The sequence below is a fragment of the Plutella xylostella genome, chromosome Z (genome assembly GCF_932276165.1).
Source record: "Plutella xylostella chromosome Z, ilPluXylo3.1, whole genome shotgun sequence".
NCBI classification, from domain to species: Eukaryota; Metazoa; Arthropoda; class Insecta; order Lepidoptera; family Plutellidae; genus Plutella; species Plutella xylostella.
The window spans coordinates 1,898,230-1,915,530 of NC_064012.1; the positions used below are offsets into that span (position 1 = coordinate 1,898,230).

General features: G+C 41.8%; 1 protein-coding gene across 4 annotated transcripts in view; it reads left to right on the forward strand.

Annotated features, from left to right (window-relative positions):
* Positions 1–16,404, forward strand: part of LOC105382687 (disco-interacting protein 2) — a 99,994-nt gene extending 83,590 nt beyond the window's left edge. For all 4 annotated transcript variants that reach the window (XM_048632860.1, XM_048632861.1, XM_048632862.1 and 1 more), the window contains 11 exons: positions 4,202–4,414; positions 5,627–5,796; positions 7,346–7,549; positions 8,208–8,429; positions 9,001–9,209; positions 10,726–10,957; positions 11,291–11,400; positions 11,514–12,671; positions 12,996–13,163; positions 13,474–13,745; positions 14,841–16,404. In XM_048632860.1, coding sequence (XP_048488817.1) covers positions 4,202–4,414; positions 5,627–5,796; positions 7,346–7,549; positions 8,208–8,429; positions 9,001–9,209; positions 10,726–10,957; positions 11,291–11,400; positions 11,514–12,671; positions 12,996–13,163; positions 13,474–13,745; positions 14,841–15,093 — 3,211 coding nt within the window. In that variant the 3' untranslated portion in view covers positions 15,094–16,404. The remainder of the gene's footprint in view (positions 1–4,201; positions 4,415–5,626; positions 5,797–7,345; positions 7,550–8,207; positions 8,430–9,000; positions 9,210–10,725; positions 10,958–11,290; positions 11,401–11,513; positions 12,672–12,995; positions 13,164–13,473; positions 13,746–14,840) is intronic.
* Positions 16,405–17,301: the final 897 nt, after the last annotated feature.

Sequence of the window (17,301 nt, forward strand, 5' to 3'; positions counted from 1 at the left end):
AGGGCTAATATTGTTTGCTTGCGTTCATTTTGAAGTATTCATGCTATCTCTGTGTTGAGTTGCCATTGTTTTGTGTCTGTGTGCGTGTGTTAGTATAGCTTTAGTACTGCAAGACCGATCGATACAGCTGAACCCCGGGCCCAGGGGGGGTTGGGGTCTGTGTAACTTTACTTGTGTGTGTGCGATTGCATAACTCGACTATATTAATTACTGAATATAACTGAGATTGATTAATATTATCCATGCGCCTCTGTCGATACGCAAATACGCGAAATGATTTTAAAAGCAGCTTTTTGATTTTATTACCTCAGTTAAGTCAAGATGCAGCGAAAGTATACTTTGTTAATTATGATTACTCTCTTTCAAAGTAATGCCTAACCAACTTTTGGTTTTAGATTTTTGCAATACTTAATACTAAGAAACTTTAATGTCTGCTGCAGGACATGATGCAAGATATAAAGGGGATTAAGAAACAATATACTTAAATAATTAAAAATGGTGGACGGACTAGTACTGTCTTGCTCCTTCTCACTCTAATCGTAGCTCTGACAATATTCCTTCCTACTCCCACTTGTCTCTTAAGTGGCAGCCGCCATTTTTATGTTCAATTGGAGCTAGCTATCCCGGACCCGTCCTCCATCTTCATACTGTTTCTTTATCCACGCGCGCTATACCTATTGTCTACCCGTTGCGATGCTGGCGCTCAACTACATTTTCAACTGCTTTTGACAACAACATAGACGTTGTATTGAATGGAAACATTTGAAATTAAGGTCTGGGGTTTAGAATCATCAAAGATGAATTAGTGAAGATTAATTATGCAATATTTTGTGTTTAGTTGGTCTTTTGGTGCGTCTAGCTTTAGAATAATTGCGACTTTTTGTGCTTTTCGTTAATTAATTAGATAGTTTTATATACCTGGTGCGGCTCAGCTATCTAACAACTTATGTGTTTTATCATAGCGATTTGATGTAAATTAGGTAAACTAATGTAATGATGTACGGTCATGTGCAGAGAAACCTGACCCCCATCTCATAGTAACAATGTTTCTGAGAGGGGTCAGGTTTCTCTGCCCTTTACTTGTATTATCGAATTATTAGTAGCCTTGACCTTTTATACATTCTTTCCTGTCAGATGTATGTATCTTCAAATCTTTTGCCGGATTGTAAATCCTAGTCTACAGTAGACAAAGCTTATAACAAATCAATAACGAATGATACAATTTCCACCCTACATATTCCTGGTATTATTTTTCTAAGTACGCTTCACTGCCTCTAATTGGCGTAAATATCACAATATTCACAATCCCCTCACATGCCAACAAGACTCTCAGAACATAAGTACTCAAAAATATTCCATGACCAATTAGTGGAAACATCTTTATTGTTGCGAGATATTTTTTTGAAGTACAATGTACGTAATCTCTTTCTTTGTAACGATTGCCGAATATTCTGTAGAAAAATAAAGTCACAAAAAATATGAGCGGTGCCGTATGTGTTATATTTCCTCCTGAGATTCGAGTCGTGTCGTTAGGACTCGTGGATTCTAATCCTAGCAGTGCAATTTTTATTATGCAGGCAATGCAATTGCAATTTTGACTATGTTGTTACGTAACAATTTTAACTTTGTTAACCCCGGCGGGTAAAAAGGGGTGTTATTTATTAGGTAGGTTAATTACCTTAATATGAAATGCTGCAAAGGCATACTCGAGTATCCATCTACTACAGCATGCTTAGCTGCCCTAGCGAGGCTTCTGATAGCGACCTGCTTAACTTCTAACCACTTCTCTACCACATTGTACAAAGGTATTTTCCGCATGGTTTCTAGAAAAAAATGTTAAGAAAATATAATACGTCGTAAAGAACACGGTCGATATCATTTTCGAGAGCCATGCGGAGAGCGGGGGGACGCTGCGCACGTCCCCCGCACCCCTGCCCCGCCCCCGCTGACCTGCCCCGCGCCCCTGTCTCGCCCCCGCTGACCTCTGTTGCTACCCGTGCCGCGTATGGTAGTGTGTGTGTTGTGTCAAGGGTGTATGTAGCGGGAGTGGTAGAACGGTCTAGTGGTTGGGCGTTGCCGTTTAAGAGCGTATTGGTTCTTCGGGGGTCTCAGCGGTGGCGGTCCCTGGCATTTGTTGATGGATCATGTTTAGTTATTAGATTTAAGATGGTGATTAATATCACTCGACCGTCGACTTTAGACAGGGAGCCGATACAGCCATGGTGGGAAAGGCTGATAAACTAATAGTCTATTTTAGGAATCCTTGCGAGTTACGTTTACTGGTAGATAATGACATTTTCTCATCTGCATGCCTCCATCTACCCTCTCTGTACCACAAACTGGGTTAACGTAATCTTATATAAAATCACGGATGCTAAAGGTCAGTCAGTGCATAGCTTGGCCTTTTCGAGAGCCGCGCGGGGGCGGGGTGCGGGGGGACGCTGCGCACGCACCCCGCGTCTTTACTTCACCCCCGCTGACCTATCCCGCACCCCTGTCTCACCCCCGCTGACCTCTGCACCCCGCACCCCGCCGTTGCTACCCGTGTAAAGGTGATAGTGTGGGTGTAAGCGTGTATGTAATGGCAGTTCTCGAAATTTCTGCCTGTATACATGTACTAGTTGCCATGCAATGAAATTATGGGCGTTGCCTGTTTATTGACTGATAAATTATAATATCGAAGACGGTGGAAAGGAAGATTCACTTAGCAACATGGTCGAACGTGTTTTTTGATAAATTGAATTTAAATGTAGGCCGTTCATAAGAACGGCCGGATGAACATAAGTTCCTCGATTTCGGCAATGCAAATTTCAAACGAAAAAATTGCAACTCATTGTCAAAAATACGACTAAAAACAACTTCCACCATAATAATAAGATCTCAGTCACACTTTCGAGGGGTTGTGCGTATGAATTCAAACTGCATACCTGCTGCTCGCTGATTGAAACTCATTTATGAATTTAAGATAACAATTCGCGCAGTTTGGAAATATGAAGTGCAGTTTCACTCAAATTGTCATCTGAATAAACACTTGAACTAGTAAATACCACTTCGGCACTGCGTAGTTGTGATTGCGAGTTTAGTTTCTGTAAAGGGGGCCGGCTCAACCGGATTTCTAGATAATGCAGAGTCCGTGCCGCAAGCTGCGTCTAAAGGCTCGATCGATAGCGCACATAATCCTATCGCGGGAATACAAAGCAACGGAAAGCTCCCGAGCTTGGCCCCTGGGGGGAATCCGGAGATCCTGCCACCCGCCACCCACCTGAGGAATTGTATGGTGTTTAACAACAGCTCGAACGGACCTATCGAGGGTTCGAATTCCAAAACATTTGCTGGGATGGCTGTTTACGTTAGGTCTGTAGGATTAATCTGAATCGGGTTTAAAACTTGTCGGGGCATATATTTGTTTAAAGTTTGCTCTCGGGTCTTGATGTTTAGAATCGGATGGACGTACAGTCAGCTGCATAAGTAGCTATACACCTTCGAACCTTGTCAATTTATCAAACCGCCTATCATTCATTGAAGCATTGACGGTTCATCAGTTTGACAAGGTACAGAAGTGTATAACATGATAACAACTTATGCAGCGGACCGTACCTATGTCCCCGCGTTTTAAATAACATTACTGTTATTATGAGCTTTTATGTGACTACAACGTACCCTAAGTACACAGAGTACACTCGCGGCAATAACCAGTGGCATAGCACCAAATTGATCCTATACGGAAAAGGCTATGACGTCGTCCTCGGCAATATTGAAGTACGCCGCATCTAAATATTACTAACTACATTTATAAAAACGTAAATATAGGGTTCCGTAAAAAAAATGGTATAGGCCTTTTTCAATGCTTATAAGTGAATTAATGTTCAGATGGAACCATCTAACTGAATATGGAAGCAGTTATCTTTAGCTTATTCATTTTATATCATAAAAAATCTGCTATTATGAAATCTTTGATACCTAGTAGGTAAAAGAAACACTATAAATTTCATGGATTGTAGAGCATTTAACTGCTCACGTCTCGGTAACACTTCCACAAAACCGAGGAGATTTTAAATCGTATCTGAATTTCCCAGAGTATATTTATAACCGACTTCAAAAAAAACTAAGAGGTTCTCAAATCGTCTGCACTGACGTCCACCGATATCTTCCAACCTATGGACCTATATTTAAATTAATTTCCCTTATCTATTCTCCGCAGAGCGGCGATGCTGGCCCACTGCCGCATGCTATCAGTGGCCTGCCAGTACACCGAGGGGGAGCACATGGTGTGTGTGCTGGACTTCAAACGCGAGACCGGCCTGTGGCACGCGGTACTCACGAGTGTCCTGAACGGCATCCACGTTATCTTCATACCGTACGCCTTAATGAAGATAAGCCCTGCATCGTGGATGCACATGATTACGAAGTATAGGTAAGGGTCTTGTGGAGCTGCTTTTTATGTATTTCATCAAGTACCTAAATAGAAAATTCGTGTAGCTTTCCAAACGGGCCTCTTATATTTCGACGACTTTAGAATAAAAATGCACGAATAATGTTATAACAGAGTTTTTAGGTAATACTGCAATTGAGAAATTTTAAAACATTGAATACCGAAAACCGAGGACAAAATGTTCATTCGTTTTAGTTTTTTTTGCGTCAGTCTTTTTCACCGGCGGTCGCGTCATAAAATATGCTGTCGTCGAAATTGAGTTCCAGGATTTTCCGATGCAGCCGCTTTGTTTTTTCTGTAACTCAATAACATTGTGAATATATGTTGCGGGTCCGGCGAGTAATTTTATTAACAGCCCACACTCTGTGCTGGCGCTCGCCGCAATCTCGTTATACAACGTGATACAAAGGACCTCTGATTGCATTCAATATTCGCTCACTGGAATTTTCCTCAATAAATAAATATGAAAACACTTATTTACCTAGTGCTTCCATCGGATATTGAGTCTTTTTCCAATTGGATGCAGCCTTGCGTCTAGGGTTCCTGCGGGGAAATTGGCTTTTCAACCTAGATACTTACGATTTAAGATTGGCTTCAATTCTCCTTACTTGTTAGTTTTCTATGTAAAGCTCATTAGTATAATAAAATAAGTATCATAATGTCCTTCAGGTCTTCACAAGTACCTACGTATATAATTTAATGAAATAAGATTATAAAATCAGCCATCTTTCAATCTATACAATTTCTGATTGGCTTCAATTTGCATTACTTGTTAGTATTCTATGGTGATTCTATGAAAGGTTCATTAGAAATAATAAAATATCGAAATGTCCTTCAGTTGTTTACAACTACAAATATATATTTTTATTAAATTATAAGGTACATGCCGAGTTGCAGAAAGGATCATCTAAGCTAAATGTCTGCATGATCTTCCTTTTTCTGTCCATATACTGTATACTGTCAAAACAAGGCAAACAATACATTTAATGCCGATATTAGCTTCCTTTGTGCAACTCAGTGTTAATCTGCCATCTTCCAAACCACACATCACATCTTAACCTCATCATCATCATCATCATCAGCCAATAATCTTCCACTGCTGGACATATGCCTCTCCCAACGAGCGCCACAACACTCGGTCCTCGGCCGTCCTCATCCATCCACTTCAATCCTCAACTTTTATTATATTTCTAGGGCTTCAGTGGCTATCGTGAAATCGCGTGACCTGCATTGGGGGCTGTTGGCCACTCGCGACCACAAGGAGATCGCTCTAAACTCTCTGCGGATGCTCCTAGTGGCCGACGGGGCCAACCCCTGGTCGCTTTCCAGCTGCGACCAGTTTCTATCGGTGTTTTCCAGCAAAGGTTTGTGTGATATTTTTTACTGATTTAGAAAAAAAGAGGAGGATCTCAATTCTTCTGTGTGTATAGTTTTCTAAATGTGTTAAGTTGGTGTGTATTTTTACAGGAATTGATAGTGTACTGAACATTGACTTAATATTATTAGCGTAGTACTGAACGTTCCATAAGTAGTTACATCTTCACATTCATACACCTATTAGTTTATTCAAACATTGACGGATTGTTAGTTTGACAAAGGTACAAAAGTGTATACCTACTTACAACCTATGATGCTGACCGTACAATAGAGATGGGTTCGTTGCGAGGTGTATTTATTAAAAGTCCGACACTACCTATTTTAATTAAAACTATTTTCATTTAAAGTTTCATTTATGATGTTTGCTAGTGAGCGTTGCTGTAATATGGACGCAGCTAAAGCTAAAACATAAAAGCAAAATTGACGCAAAGCTTTCCATGCATCAGTTCGGGGAATTGAGGTAACTTGAAATTCTGCAAAGAGAAATCGTTTGTGAATCTATAAATATCCGTATTGGAAAATTTAAGCGTGGGTGTAGTGAGGGTGGGTGGCTTGCTTTCCAGTGGGTGTTTTGCCTTCGATCCGATATTGAACGTGCTCCCGTTTGACAGTTGGCAAGCCTGCGCTGTAAAGACCAATCGCAATCCAGATATAAGTAACGGCAACGTAGCCAACATGACGGGAGGAAATCAATACAATTGTGAGCCACACCCAAGCCGCACCCATGTGAAGTGAATCTAAAATGGCCGCTCGTACTTTGAGGCGTGGCAGCGGGATGTTAGATAAGTGATGAAACTGTTTGATTATTGGATATATAGGCCTTTACCTAGTATAACATTGTGAACAATAGTCATTTCGGATTTTTTTAATGCTAGTCTAAACTACAATTAGGTACCTATCGTGGCTGACAGCCATACTGAGCGCCTAGATTGCCGAATATCCGCCTATACTTAGGCAAGAGAGCATTTATTATAGTTGTCATTTACGGGTCGACAGTTCCCTACCTACTACAAGTTAGACCTGCAATTCTCCTCTAATTTAATTTTCTTGTTTTCTAACTACTATTTTTCTCTACCCCAACTAATCCGACACATAGATAGAAGTTACAAAGCTAATATACTAACACATAGGTACTAATTTAGCTGGTTTTTCAACATCATCCACCTACAGCAGTCCAATGCTGGACGTAGGCCTCTACCAAAGCATGCCACTAGATTTTTATATTAGATAGATTTGAATATTGAATAAATTTGTGTAAGTATTGTATAAAAATATAAATAAGTATAATTAGTTATTAAGTACCTAATTACGTAGAATGATTCATCACGAACAAATCTCTGTGATTTTTGTGATGCAATGTTATAATTAATCAATAATTCTGTAAAATTATTTGATAAATAAATAATAATAATAAATAATAATAAGATGCCATCTACAACTTATAATAAAATGTTTCACAACATTTTATTTTTCCATTCAGAAGTGCGATCTAAAGCGTTCTAAAGGTAGATTTACAATCATTTCCTTCCCCCACAGGGGTGCGCGGCGACGCGATCTGCCCATGCGCCTGCAGCAGCGAGTCTATGACGGTGTGCGTGCGACGCGCCGGCAAGAGCGGCGCGACCGCCGGCCGCGGCGTGCTGTCCATGTCGGGGCTCAGCTACGGCGTGGTTCGAGTGGACGCCGAGAACTCGCTCACGTCGCTCACGCTGCAGGATTGCGGCCAGGTCATGCCGTCCTGTGAGTGTGTTGCCATCTTCTTCATCAGCCAATCATAGGACTGGAACTTCTAACAGCCAATCATAGGACTGGAACTGCTATGTTTACTTACGGGGTGGTGCGCGTGGACGCCGAGAACTCGCTCACGTCGCTCACGCTGCAGGATTGCGGCCAGGTCATGCCGTCCTGTGAGTGCCACATGGTTCCACGTAGTTAGGAGAACTAGAAGAGATCAACAGACTCTTTAGAATGTCAACTTTAGGGTGGTTGACTTACCATCTGATTTATCTTCATCACCAGCCAATAATAGGACTGAAACTGAAATGTTTACTTATGCTTTATCATCTCAGCCATAAGACGTCCACTGCTGAACATATACCTCCCCTAATGTTTTCCGCTGGAAATTGCCTTGGAATTGGAATTCACCGTCTTCGAAAAACTAATCCTTGATGATGTGGAAAGTCTATGTTAACTAATCCTTCATCATCTGAGCCATAGGACGTCCACTGCTGAACATAGACCTCGCCTAATGTTTTCCGCTGGAAATTGCCTTGGAATTGGAATTCACCGTCTTGAAATTACTAATCCTTGATGATGGCGAATGCCTCGTGTGCCACGGTTCCTTATTGACTTCCCTATTTCTAGCTTAAAATGAGCTAACGCTTAATCCTTTACGCAGGCGTAATCGTGGTGGTTAAAATGGAGGGGCCATCATTCCTGTGCAAGACGGATGAGGTTGGCGAGATCTGCGTGTTATCCGGGGCAACCGGATCTGGATATTGGGGACTTCCGGGGCTGACCAATACGGTGTTCCGCGTCCGCCCATTGGACGCCGACGGGGAGCCAATAGGCGAAGAGCATTACGTGCGCAGCGGACTTCTTGGATTCTTGGGGCCTGGGGGTAAGTGATGAAACTGATGAATGCAAATGCTTTGAAGATTGATGACACTGTCACTTACGAAACTGTTTTAGCTCTCTCTATAAGACCTGCTTTGCAGCAAACTACACAGATTCGAGATAAAAAATATAATGCACCAATGCTATAATGTGCCTTCCAGAAGTCGCTCTTCACCCAGCTATTGCGCCGAGCTCTAAAAAGCTCCAAGACTGAAGGGTTATTGCCTCAATGTCCACTGGCGTAATCAGGCAGGCGGGTTAGATACCCAACACCACAACATCATCATCAGCCTATAGCAGTCCATTGCTGGATGTAGGCCTCTCCCAAAGCACGCCTCTGGATGCGATCCATAGCTTTCCACCATTTAGCACTACTAACCCCACCTCATTTTCTATTCTATTCTATTCTCTGTGGGGGTGTAAGTACCTGCACCTGGCTCTCCCTCGAGTGGAACCTTTGTGCATATCCCCAATGTCTAAACTGCCTTCCTAAGCTTGGACCATTCCCCACCACGCTGGTCCACTGCGGGTTGGTGGGTTCACATATCTAGATCTAGAACCCCACCTCATTCCAGGCTTAGTGTTCGTGTGCGGCTCGCGCGACGGTCTGATGACGGTGACGGGGCGCAAACACAACATGGACGACATCATCGCCACGGTCCTGGCCGTGGAGCCGATGAAGTTCATCTACCGCGGCCGCATCGCCGTGTTCTCTGTGCGGGTGTTGCGGGACGAGAGGATCTGCATCGTGGCTGAGCAGCGCCCCGATTGCGGGGAGGAGGAGGTGGGTTGATGGGATTTAGGAGTGGGGATAGCTCTTTTTTGTTTTTGTTTCAATACGATAGAGTATTGATAGCTGATAGTTACTATCATACGATTTTGACACATAAAATGTTGCATTCTGTCAAAATCGTATGAAAGTAGGTAACTGTCAGCAATCAATAAATAGAGTTATTGACACTGGCAGTAAGTGGAGGAGTTATGGGGCTGGAGCAAAAAAATTAAAAGAGGTGCCGATTTTCCTATTGATGTCTTTGATGACTTGACTGTCTTATGGCGAGATTTTAGTATTAAAATGAATTGATAATGATTGTGATTAGTGGTGGGAAAAACGGCTACATTTTGATAACACGCTACAGACGCTATGTTACACATTTATAGCAGGTTATTTAATCCGCTACGTTATAACGATATTGAAGAGCAAAAAAAAAATTGATGAAAAAAAAAAATTGATGAAAAAACCAATGAACTTTCCTTCATACTTTACAGGCTTAGGACTGTCTATAATGGCACATCACTGTTTCCATAATGGCACATCACTGTTTTCTCTTCATTTTTATGAAATTATTGTCAAACGTTCTTTAATTGCAATAACTATTTACACAAAACACTTTAAAACCACAAAGTAATATCCTTTCAAAGTTTCATCCACTTACGAAAACACACGTAAAATAAAGATAGGTAAATTGTCCAGTCAAAGTTCAATCACACACAATCACAAATTATTTAAAATACGAAATTGTCCTCAGAACCAAATTGTCCGTTAGAAAGTACCTATTTACACTTACACAAACACTATTTATTTTCAATTTTACACTAAACCTAAATAAACACTATACCTATTTTAATACGTTACTATTTAAACTATTTATTATTATGTATATTTAAAAATATTTATTTACAGCACGCAAATGCAACAAAACAAACAACGCGATCGTAATTCGTAACGTTGCGCGAGGCACAATTAGCATAACGGCCACCCGTGGCCGTTGCCAAATCGCGACTGCGGAGCTAATTTCAGCAGATAGCGGGGCGCTATTGCGTAGTGAAGCTTGCAGCTTCGCAGCGTCTCGCTCTCTCACACGCGAGTCGCGCGACGTTGCACCGTTGAGAGAGCGAGACGCTACAAAGCAAGTGAATATCGCCTGCGCGGTTATCGCGCGCCACGTCTGGCGGCTGCGATAAATAGCGGAGCCGCGAGGCTCCGCTATTTCTAGCAGTAGCGTCGTGGCAACGGCCGCGGGCAGACGCTGTCCAATTTTGCGAGCTAAGATCGCGAGGGCGCGTCGCGTTATAATTATAGCAGCATTTGCGCGTTCATAAAGCGAATGCTATTCGTTGCGAGCAAATCACTTGCTATGTTTTTTAGCTATATGTTATATTAACCTCCACTAATTGTGATGCAGTAAAATGATGCAGATTACTCTGTGAGAGTAGGAAATAACCAAGTTTAGCAGTTCTCAGCCGACAACACATCACACAGTAAAACTCAACACCGTCTAACACCCCAATCTCCGCAGTCATTCCAATGGATGTCTCGAGTGCTCCAAGCCGTAGACTCGATCCACCGCGTCGGCATCTACTGCCTGGCTCTCGTTCAGCCGAACTACCTCCCGAAGACGCCGCTAGGGGGCATCCATCTGAGCGAATGCAAGCGCCGGTTCCTGGACGGCACCCTGCACCCCGCCAACGTGCTGATGTGCCCGCATACTTGTGTCACCAACCTGCCCAAGCCAAGGGAGATACATTCCGGTGAGTTGAGGTGGTTGGAGGATTGTTTGGATGTGAATTTGAGGAGATGAATTGGCTGGGGGAGCTGTAATTTGTAGTGATTGTGATTGGTTAATTCGCTGTGGGATTAGACAGCTCCTATCAGTTTGATAACGTTAGCAGAAAAGGAAATAACTATAGCCCCTGAGATATTGATGGATAATAACGTTCCGACTCATGATTTTCCAGTATGAACATTTCCAATCATAAATTTTTTCAATCATGAAGAAACACCTATTATACATGCAGCTAGAAACTCCAGTAGGTACTTCAAATCAGTCCAACACGTTTAGTTACGATGTCATTGTTATCCAGATGTGGGCCCGGCCTCGGTGATAGTGGGCAACCTGGTGCAGGGCAACCGACTGGCTTCAGCACAGGGCCGCGACATGGGCTACTCCGACGACTCGGACGCCGCTAGGAAGGTAAGTGACTTGACCTGGACCATTAATGTAATTACCAATTTGATGGGTTATAATAATATAAAGAGTCTTGTTAAGCAAGAGTTATGCTGAAGAATCCTTCCTCGTCCCCACAGTACCAGTTCATCAGCCAGATCCTCCGCTGGCGCGCGCAGAGCACGTCCGACCACGTCATCTTCACGCTGCTCAACTCGAAGGGTTCCGTCGCGAAGGCGCTCACCTGCGTCGAACTACACAAGAAGGCCGAACGCATCGGGAACCTGCTTCTAGAGAAGGGAAGAGTCAACACCGGCGACCATGTGGCTTTAATCTTCCCGCCGGGAATAGATCTGATCTGCGCGTTCTACGGCTGTCTGTATGTCGGTGCGGTGCCGGTGACCATCCGCCCGCCGCACCCGCAGAACCTGCACACCACGTTGCCGACTGTGCGCATGATCGTGGACGTCAGCAAGGCCACCCTCGTGCTGTCCAACCAGTCCGTCATCAAGCTGCTCCGCTCCAAGGAAGCCACCAGTGTGCTCGACAGCAAGGTCTGGCCGCTCATCCTCGACACCGACGACATGCCCAAGAAGAAGCTGCCCATCATGTACCGAGCCCCCACAGCGGAGATGCTCGCGTATCTAGACTTCAGTGTATCAACTACCGGCATGCTAGCCGGCATCAAGATGTCTCACGCGGCCGTCACCACGCTCTGCCGCTCAATGAAGATCGCTTGTGAGCTGTACCCTTCGCGACACATTGCTCTCTGCCTCGACCCCTACTGCGGACTCGGGTTCGCTCTGTGGTGCCTCAGCAGCATCTATTCAGGCCACCACTCTATCCTGATCCCGCCATCCGAGGTAGAAGTGAACCCGGCGCTCTGGCTGACCGCTGTGTCGCAGTACAAAGTTCGCGACACCTTCTGCTCTTACGGAGTAATGGAGCTATGCACCAAAGGACTGGGCAGTTCCGTGAACACCTTAAAGGCCAAAGGCATCAACTTGGCTTGTGTAAGAACCTGCGTAGTAGTCGCAGAAGAGAGGCCACGCATAAACCTGACCAACTCGTTTTCGAAGCTGTTTTCCGCGCTGGGGTTATCGCCACGTGCCGTATCGACATCCTTCGGGTGTCGTGTGAACATCGCGATCTGCCTGCAGGGGGCGTCTTCGCCGGAGCCGTCGACCGTGTACGTGGACCTGCGGGCTCTGAGGAACGATCGCGTCTCGTTGGTGGAGCGAGGCAGCCCGCACTCGCTGTGCGTCATGGAGTCGGGGAAACTGCTGCCGGGAGTCAAGGTCAGTTGCAACATGTTGCTTGATTTTATGCGTTTAGCTTCTGCTCTTAAAGGCGAATGGATAAATTCAGGTTTTTGATGACAAAATTGGTCAACTCCATTTTCCTTTAGGACTGTTTTTTTGGTGTAATACAAACATTCCGACGCGACGCAGGCATCGAAATTTAACTAAATAAGTTCTAATCTAAAATGGACTTTGCCGCTTTTGATATCAAACAACTCAATTGAAATATAAACCGTGCTTTTATCTTTTCCACCTTATAGCTTATACTCTTTAAGCCATCCACAAAATTGCGATACAAACTAACATCATCACATTTCACAGGTGATAACAGCGAACCCGGAGACGAAGGGCCAGTGCGGGGACTCGCACCTCGGCGAGATCTGGGTGCAGTCGAGTCACAACGCGAGCGGCTATTTCACCATCTATGGGGATGAGTCGGACTATGCGGACCACTTCAGCGCGCAACTCGTTACTGGGAACACCGGCGAGGTAATCACATAGTCATGGAAACTTGCATTTCTTTTTAGACTAAAGTTGTGTATTAATTTTTGCCAGCCACTATTTTATGGAAAATATCCTACTGTTATGTGATCAACAGGATCTTAAAACCGTGTTTTGCCACATTCATAATCTTTCTGATGCTCGTTTTTGTGGCAAAACTGCTGAATGTTATTATTAAAAGTATCATATACAAACTTAACTTTTAGTTAATTTTAATATCAAGATACATTCATTAACCCGTTCAAAAGTTCTCCTAAAACCCCAATTCCTACTTTCTAACACCAAAACTCCTCTACAGGTATACGCCCGCACAGGCTACCTAGGCTTCCTGCGCCGAACGGAGCTCACAGCGACCGCGTCGACGGACGACACGGCGTCCATCCTGACGCGCGACAGCGACACGGAGTCCCTCGCCTCAGCCTGTAGCGCCGGGCCCGATGCCCATGATACTCATGATGCGGTGTTTGTCGTCGGCGCTCTAGACGAGACTATCATGTTGAGGGGCATGCGGTACCATCCCATAGATATCGAGAACTCGGTCATGCGGTGCCATAAGAAGATTGCTGAGTGGTGAGTCTTTGTTTGGCTTGAGGTTTGAGAAGTTCAGGAGGTCGATTCTTATACAATGGACAACATTTCAAAAAACTAAAGCTACTATAAATCGAAAACCATTTCGAGATTTAGCTCTAAAGGCCACAAAAAAAATGTTTTTATATTTTTTGGATGTATCATTTTCGAGAAAATCATAAAATAGTTAAAAAGAGCTGATGACGTCATGCATCAGGTGCGATGCATTTTGATGATCAAAGCCTATAGATTTAAAAACAAAGTAACTGTCACTTTCATTTTTGATTGACGTTGACGTTTTATCGTGACGTTGTTGTTTATTTGGGTCATTTTCATTAATTCTGTTCTGACACTTTCTGACCATTTTTTTTATTTATTATTAAGAGATGACCTCTATATAATATGTCCCAGAACATGCCACCGCCTACACAGCTAAAAAAATGCTTCTGCTTATTTTTTTACATGATAAGTACCTACTTTCCATCATCAGAAATATCAAGGTCATTTGAAAATGACCCATTTGTTGGTTGGCATGTAAACAAAGTTTAAATGTCACTTGTCAGTGTCATTTATGTTTTTTTTCGAGACTCAGGCAATAGACAAAAATAAAAATTTAGCCTAATATGTGACGTCACTTCCGGTTTTAAAATAATTAACTTTAAAGTTAAAAATAACATGCAAAAATTTATGTATATACAAAATAAAAAAATACGGGTCCACTAATTTTCTATTAACTTTCCGAATAACTAATAAAAATTAAGGGTAAAGAAAATGAAATGTTGTCCATTTTGGCACTAAAAAATTTTTTATGAGCTAATTAAAGAAGTTTTTAACTGAACTTTACATTGAACTTTATTGTAAGCAAACAATGAAATTCAGAATAAAACAACAGATTTTGTTTAGGAATCAACCCGCCTTACAGACTGATCTTACTGATATTATTTGTAGCCAAGCAATTGAAGTTTGTAGGAAAGCTATATTTTTAAGCAAAAAACCTACACGAAACAGCCATTCCAGCTTCAACCTCTTGAAAATTGTAGCCCTTACTATTTTATTATAACACTCAACTCTTCCACTAACATCTAATTTCCCCCACAGCGCGGTGTTCACGTGGACGAACCTGCTGGTGGTGGTGGTGGAGCTGGACGGCAGCGACAGCGAGGCCCTGAACCTGGTGCCGCTGGTCACCAACACTGTGCTAGAGGAACAGCATCTCATCGTGGGCGTGGTGGTCGTGGTAGACCCCGGCGTCGTGCCCATCAACTCGCGCGGCGAGAAGCAACGCATGCATCTTAGAGACGGCTTTCTCTCCGATCAGATTGACGCCATCTATATAGCGTATAATATGTAGATTTTAGTCGTGGTAAGAATGGTATCGGAACGAAATTGGTGGTAAGCTGGCATTGGTTGGGATTAGTGTGGTGGGGGAAATGTGGCGCGTTGAGGTTTTATTGGCGGTGGCGGCATTGATAGCAAGGTTGGGGGGGCTAGCGGTATCGCCACCGCCTGTGAAGACTTTGACGTGAGATTTTTCCGCTGCTGTAGCACGAGTGCCTGCTTGCAATGTCTGAATGAAAAGTTAAATGTGTGCTGATAAAAATCATTCTGTCATCCTCTAAAACGTGAATTTAAAGAGTGACAGCATGGTTTTTATGCCGCAGATAACATTTATCCAGATTTTGTGTAACAGGCGCAAGTCTAGATTGTATTGTGAATGATAGTGTGGATGGGTTATTGAACTGAACCAGAGCGGTATGTTTGAGCAATGCTCATGATTACTGAAGAATCGAATTGATTGTATACCCAGTGTCTGGATATTGAGTGTAAATGTACTAGCTTACAGTAGGTACTATTAGCTAGTACTTATGTTTAACTTCTTATCTGATTATTTACTATTATTGATATCCTAATTCTATATTATGTATACTTTGTAAAAGTATAATATTTTGTTATGTTATATTCAAATCGAAATTAATGTTTCGGCATAGACTGTTTATAAATAATTTAAGATTATATAATTTTTACTCTTATATCGACATTTACTTTACACATCTTGATTTAAGTATAACTTATGTAATTATTATCCTTTTAGTGAACAAATTTCAATTTCAGTTGAATTTCAGCATTTCTTTTTACAAAAAAGAATAACCCGGATAGTTAATTTTGTCACCTAGAACAAATAGAATGTTAATCTTACATTATAATCATAAAGTAAATGTTAAGCTGGCCACCAACGAATGTTCCAAATGGGTTAATCCAAATGGAGATGAATTTGTTTCGCTACAAGTTCGCTATCCATGGATGACATCCATTTGGAGCGATCGAGGGTGGTCCTTTAAAGTAGTGAGTAGGATTTCTCATGTTGTTAGACGATGGTTGCGTTGGAACAACAGATTGCTATTGTTTGACAGGGCAGTGTAAGCCGCGTGGACTAGAGGCCCGTGTTCCAACAGCCATATTTAATTATCTCATTATATTGATGTCTAAGGTTCAGTATATCGGAACCTCTCAATGTTATTTCACCACTATTTGTGTCCAACGATTCTTCAGAATCTGAAATAGAAAATAAATATGTAACGGTTCTAAAAACATGCTATTCAACACCCGTATAGCGGTGGCCATAATGTATTATGAAGTTTAAATAAAGATTAGCACAAAAATATGGTTTGCTTATTTAAGTTTATTTACGAACCACCTACTTGCTCTAGTTTTATTTTATGGTTTTTGTTTTTTAAGTGAGCAAGTGCATTCCATGTTTTGAGATTTTATTTTTTATACTTTTTTCAGTCAGTGGGACGTATGCTAAGAGCTACAATTACAAGGATATTGTTAAAATTATAGTTACACCCGTTAATTGTTACTCACAATTCACAGCCTGTTTCTCAATAACATAAAAGTTATCTGAAAACTACATTTCTGAACATTAGGTTAGCAACCAGATTTTATATCTCAGACATCTTCCAAACTAGGCATAACTGAGTGTTCGCCGTTCGAACGATTTCAAGGTAATGCAAGGTGTGATGTGTGCTTTTAACAATATCCTGGTAGAAAAGCTTCATGCATAAAATACTATGAGTTTTTTTAATTTAACTATTATTGAGAGATTGTCATGTTCACACTTGATAGTGACTGAAAACGTCACATAAATTGTATGCAGATGTCACAGTAGAAATATTAAATTCATATTTTCTATCTTTTTTTCTACAAGATTGCTATTTACTAACAGTAATTATTTATTGGTTTATTGTAAATATATTTTTGTTATTTAATTTTACGTCACGAATCAATATGTAGCTAGTAAAAGTTGTTTTAAATTTTTAATTTAAGTTGACAAAAATATTATTTTAGAATCTGTTTTGTCCCCTTGTATTATATTTTTAATTTATAATGAAAATTATACACTTAGTCATTAAAATAAGTTTTAAGTAAATAGTAGAATTATTGGACTTTTATATTCTTTTTTTAATAACTTTGCACTTATACACGAGCTCGAAGAATAGCTACTTATACATTACATTTACGAACAATATATCAGAATATAAAACAGTTTTGACTTCTT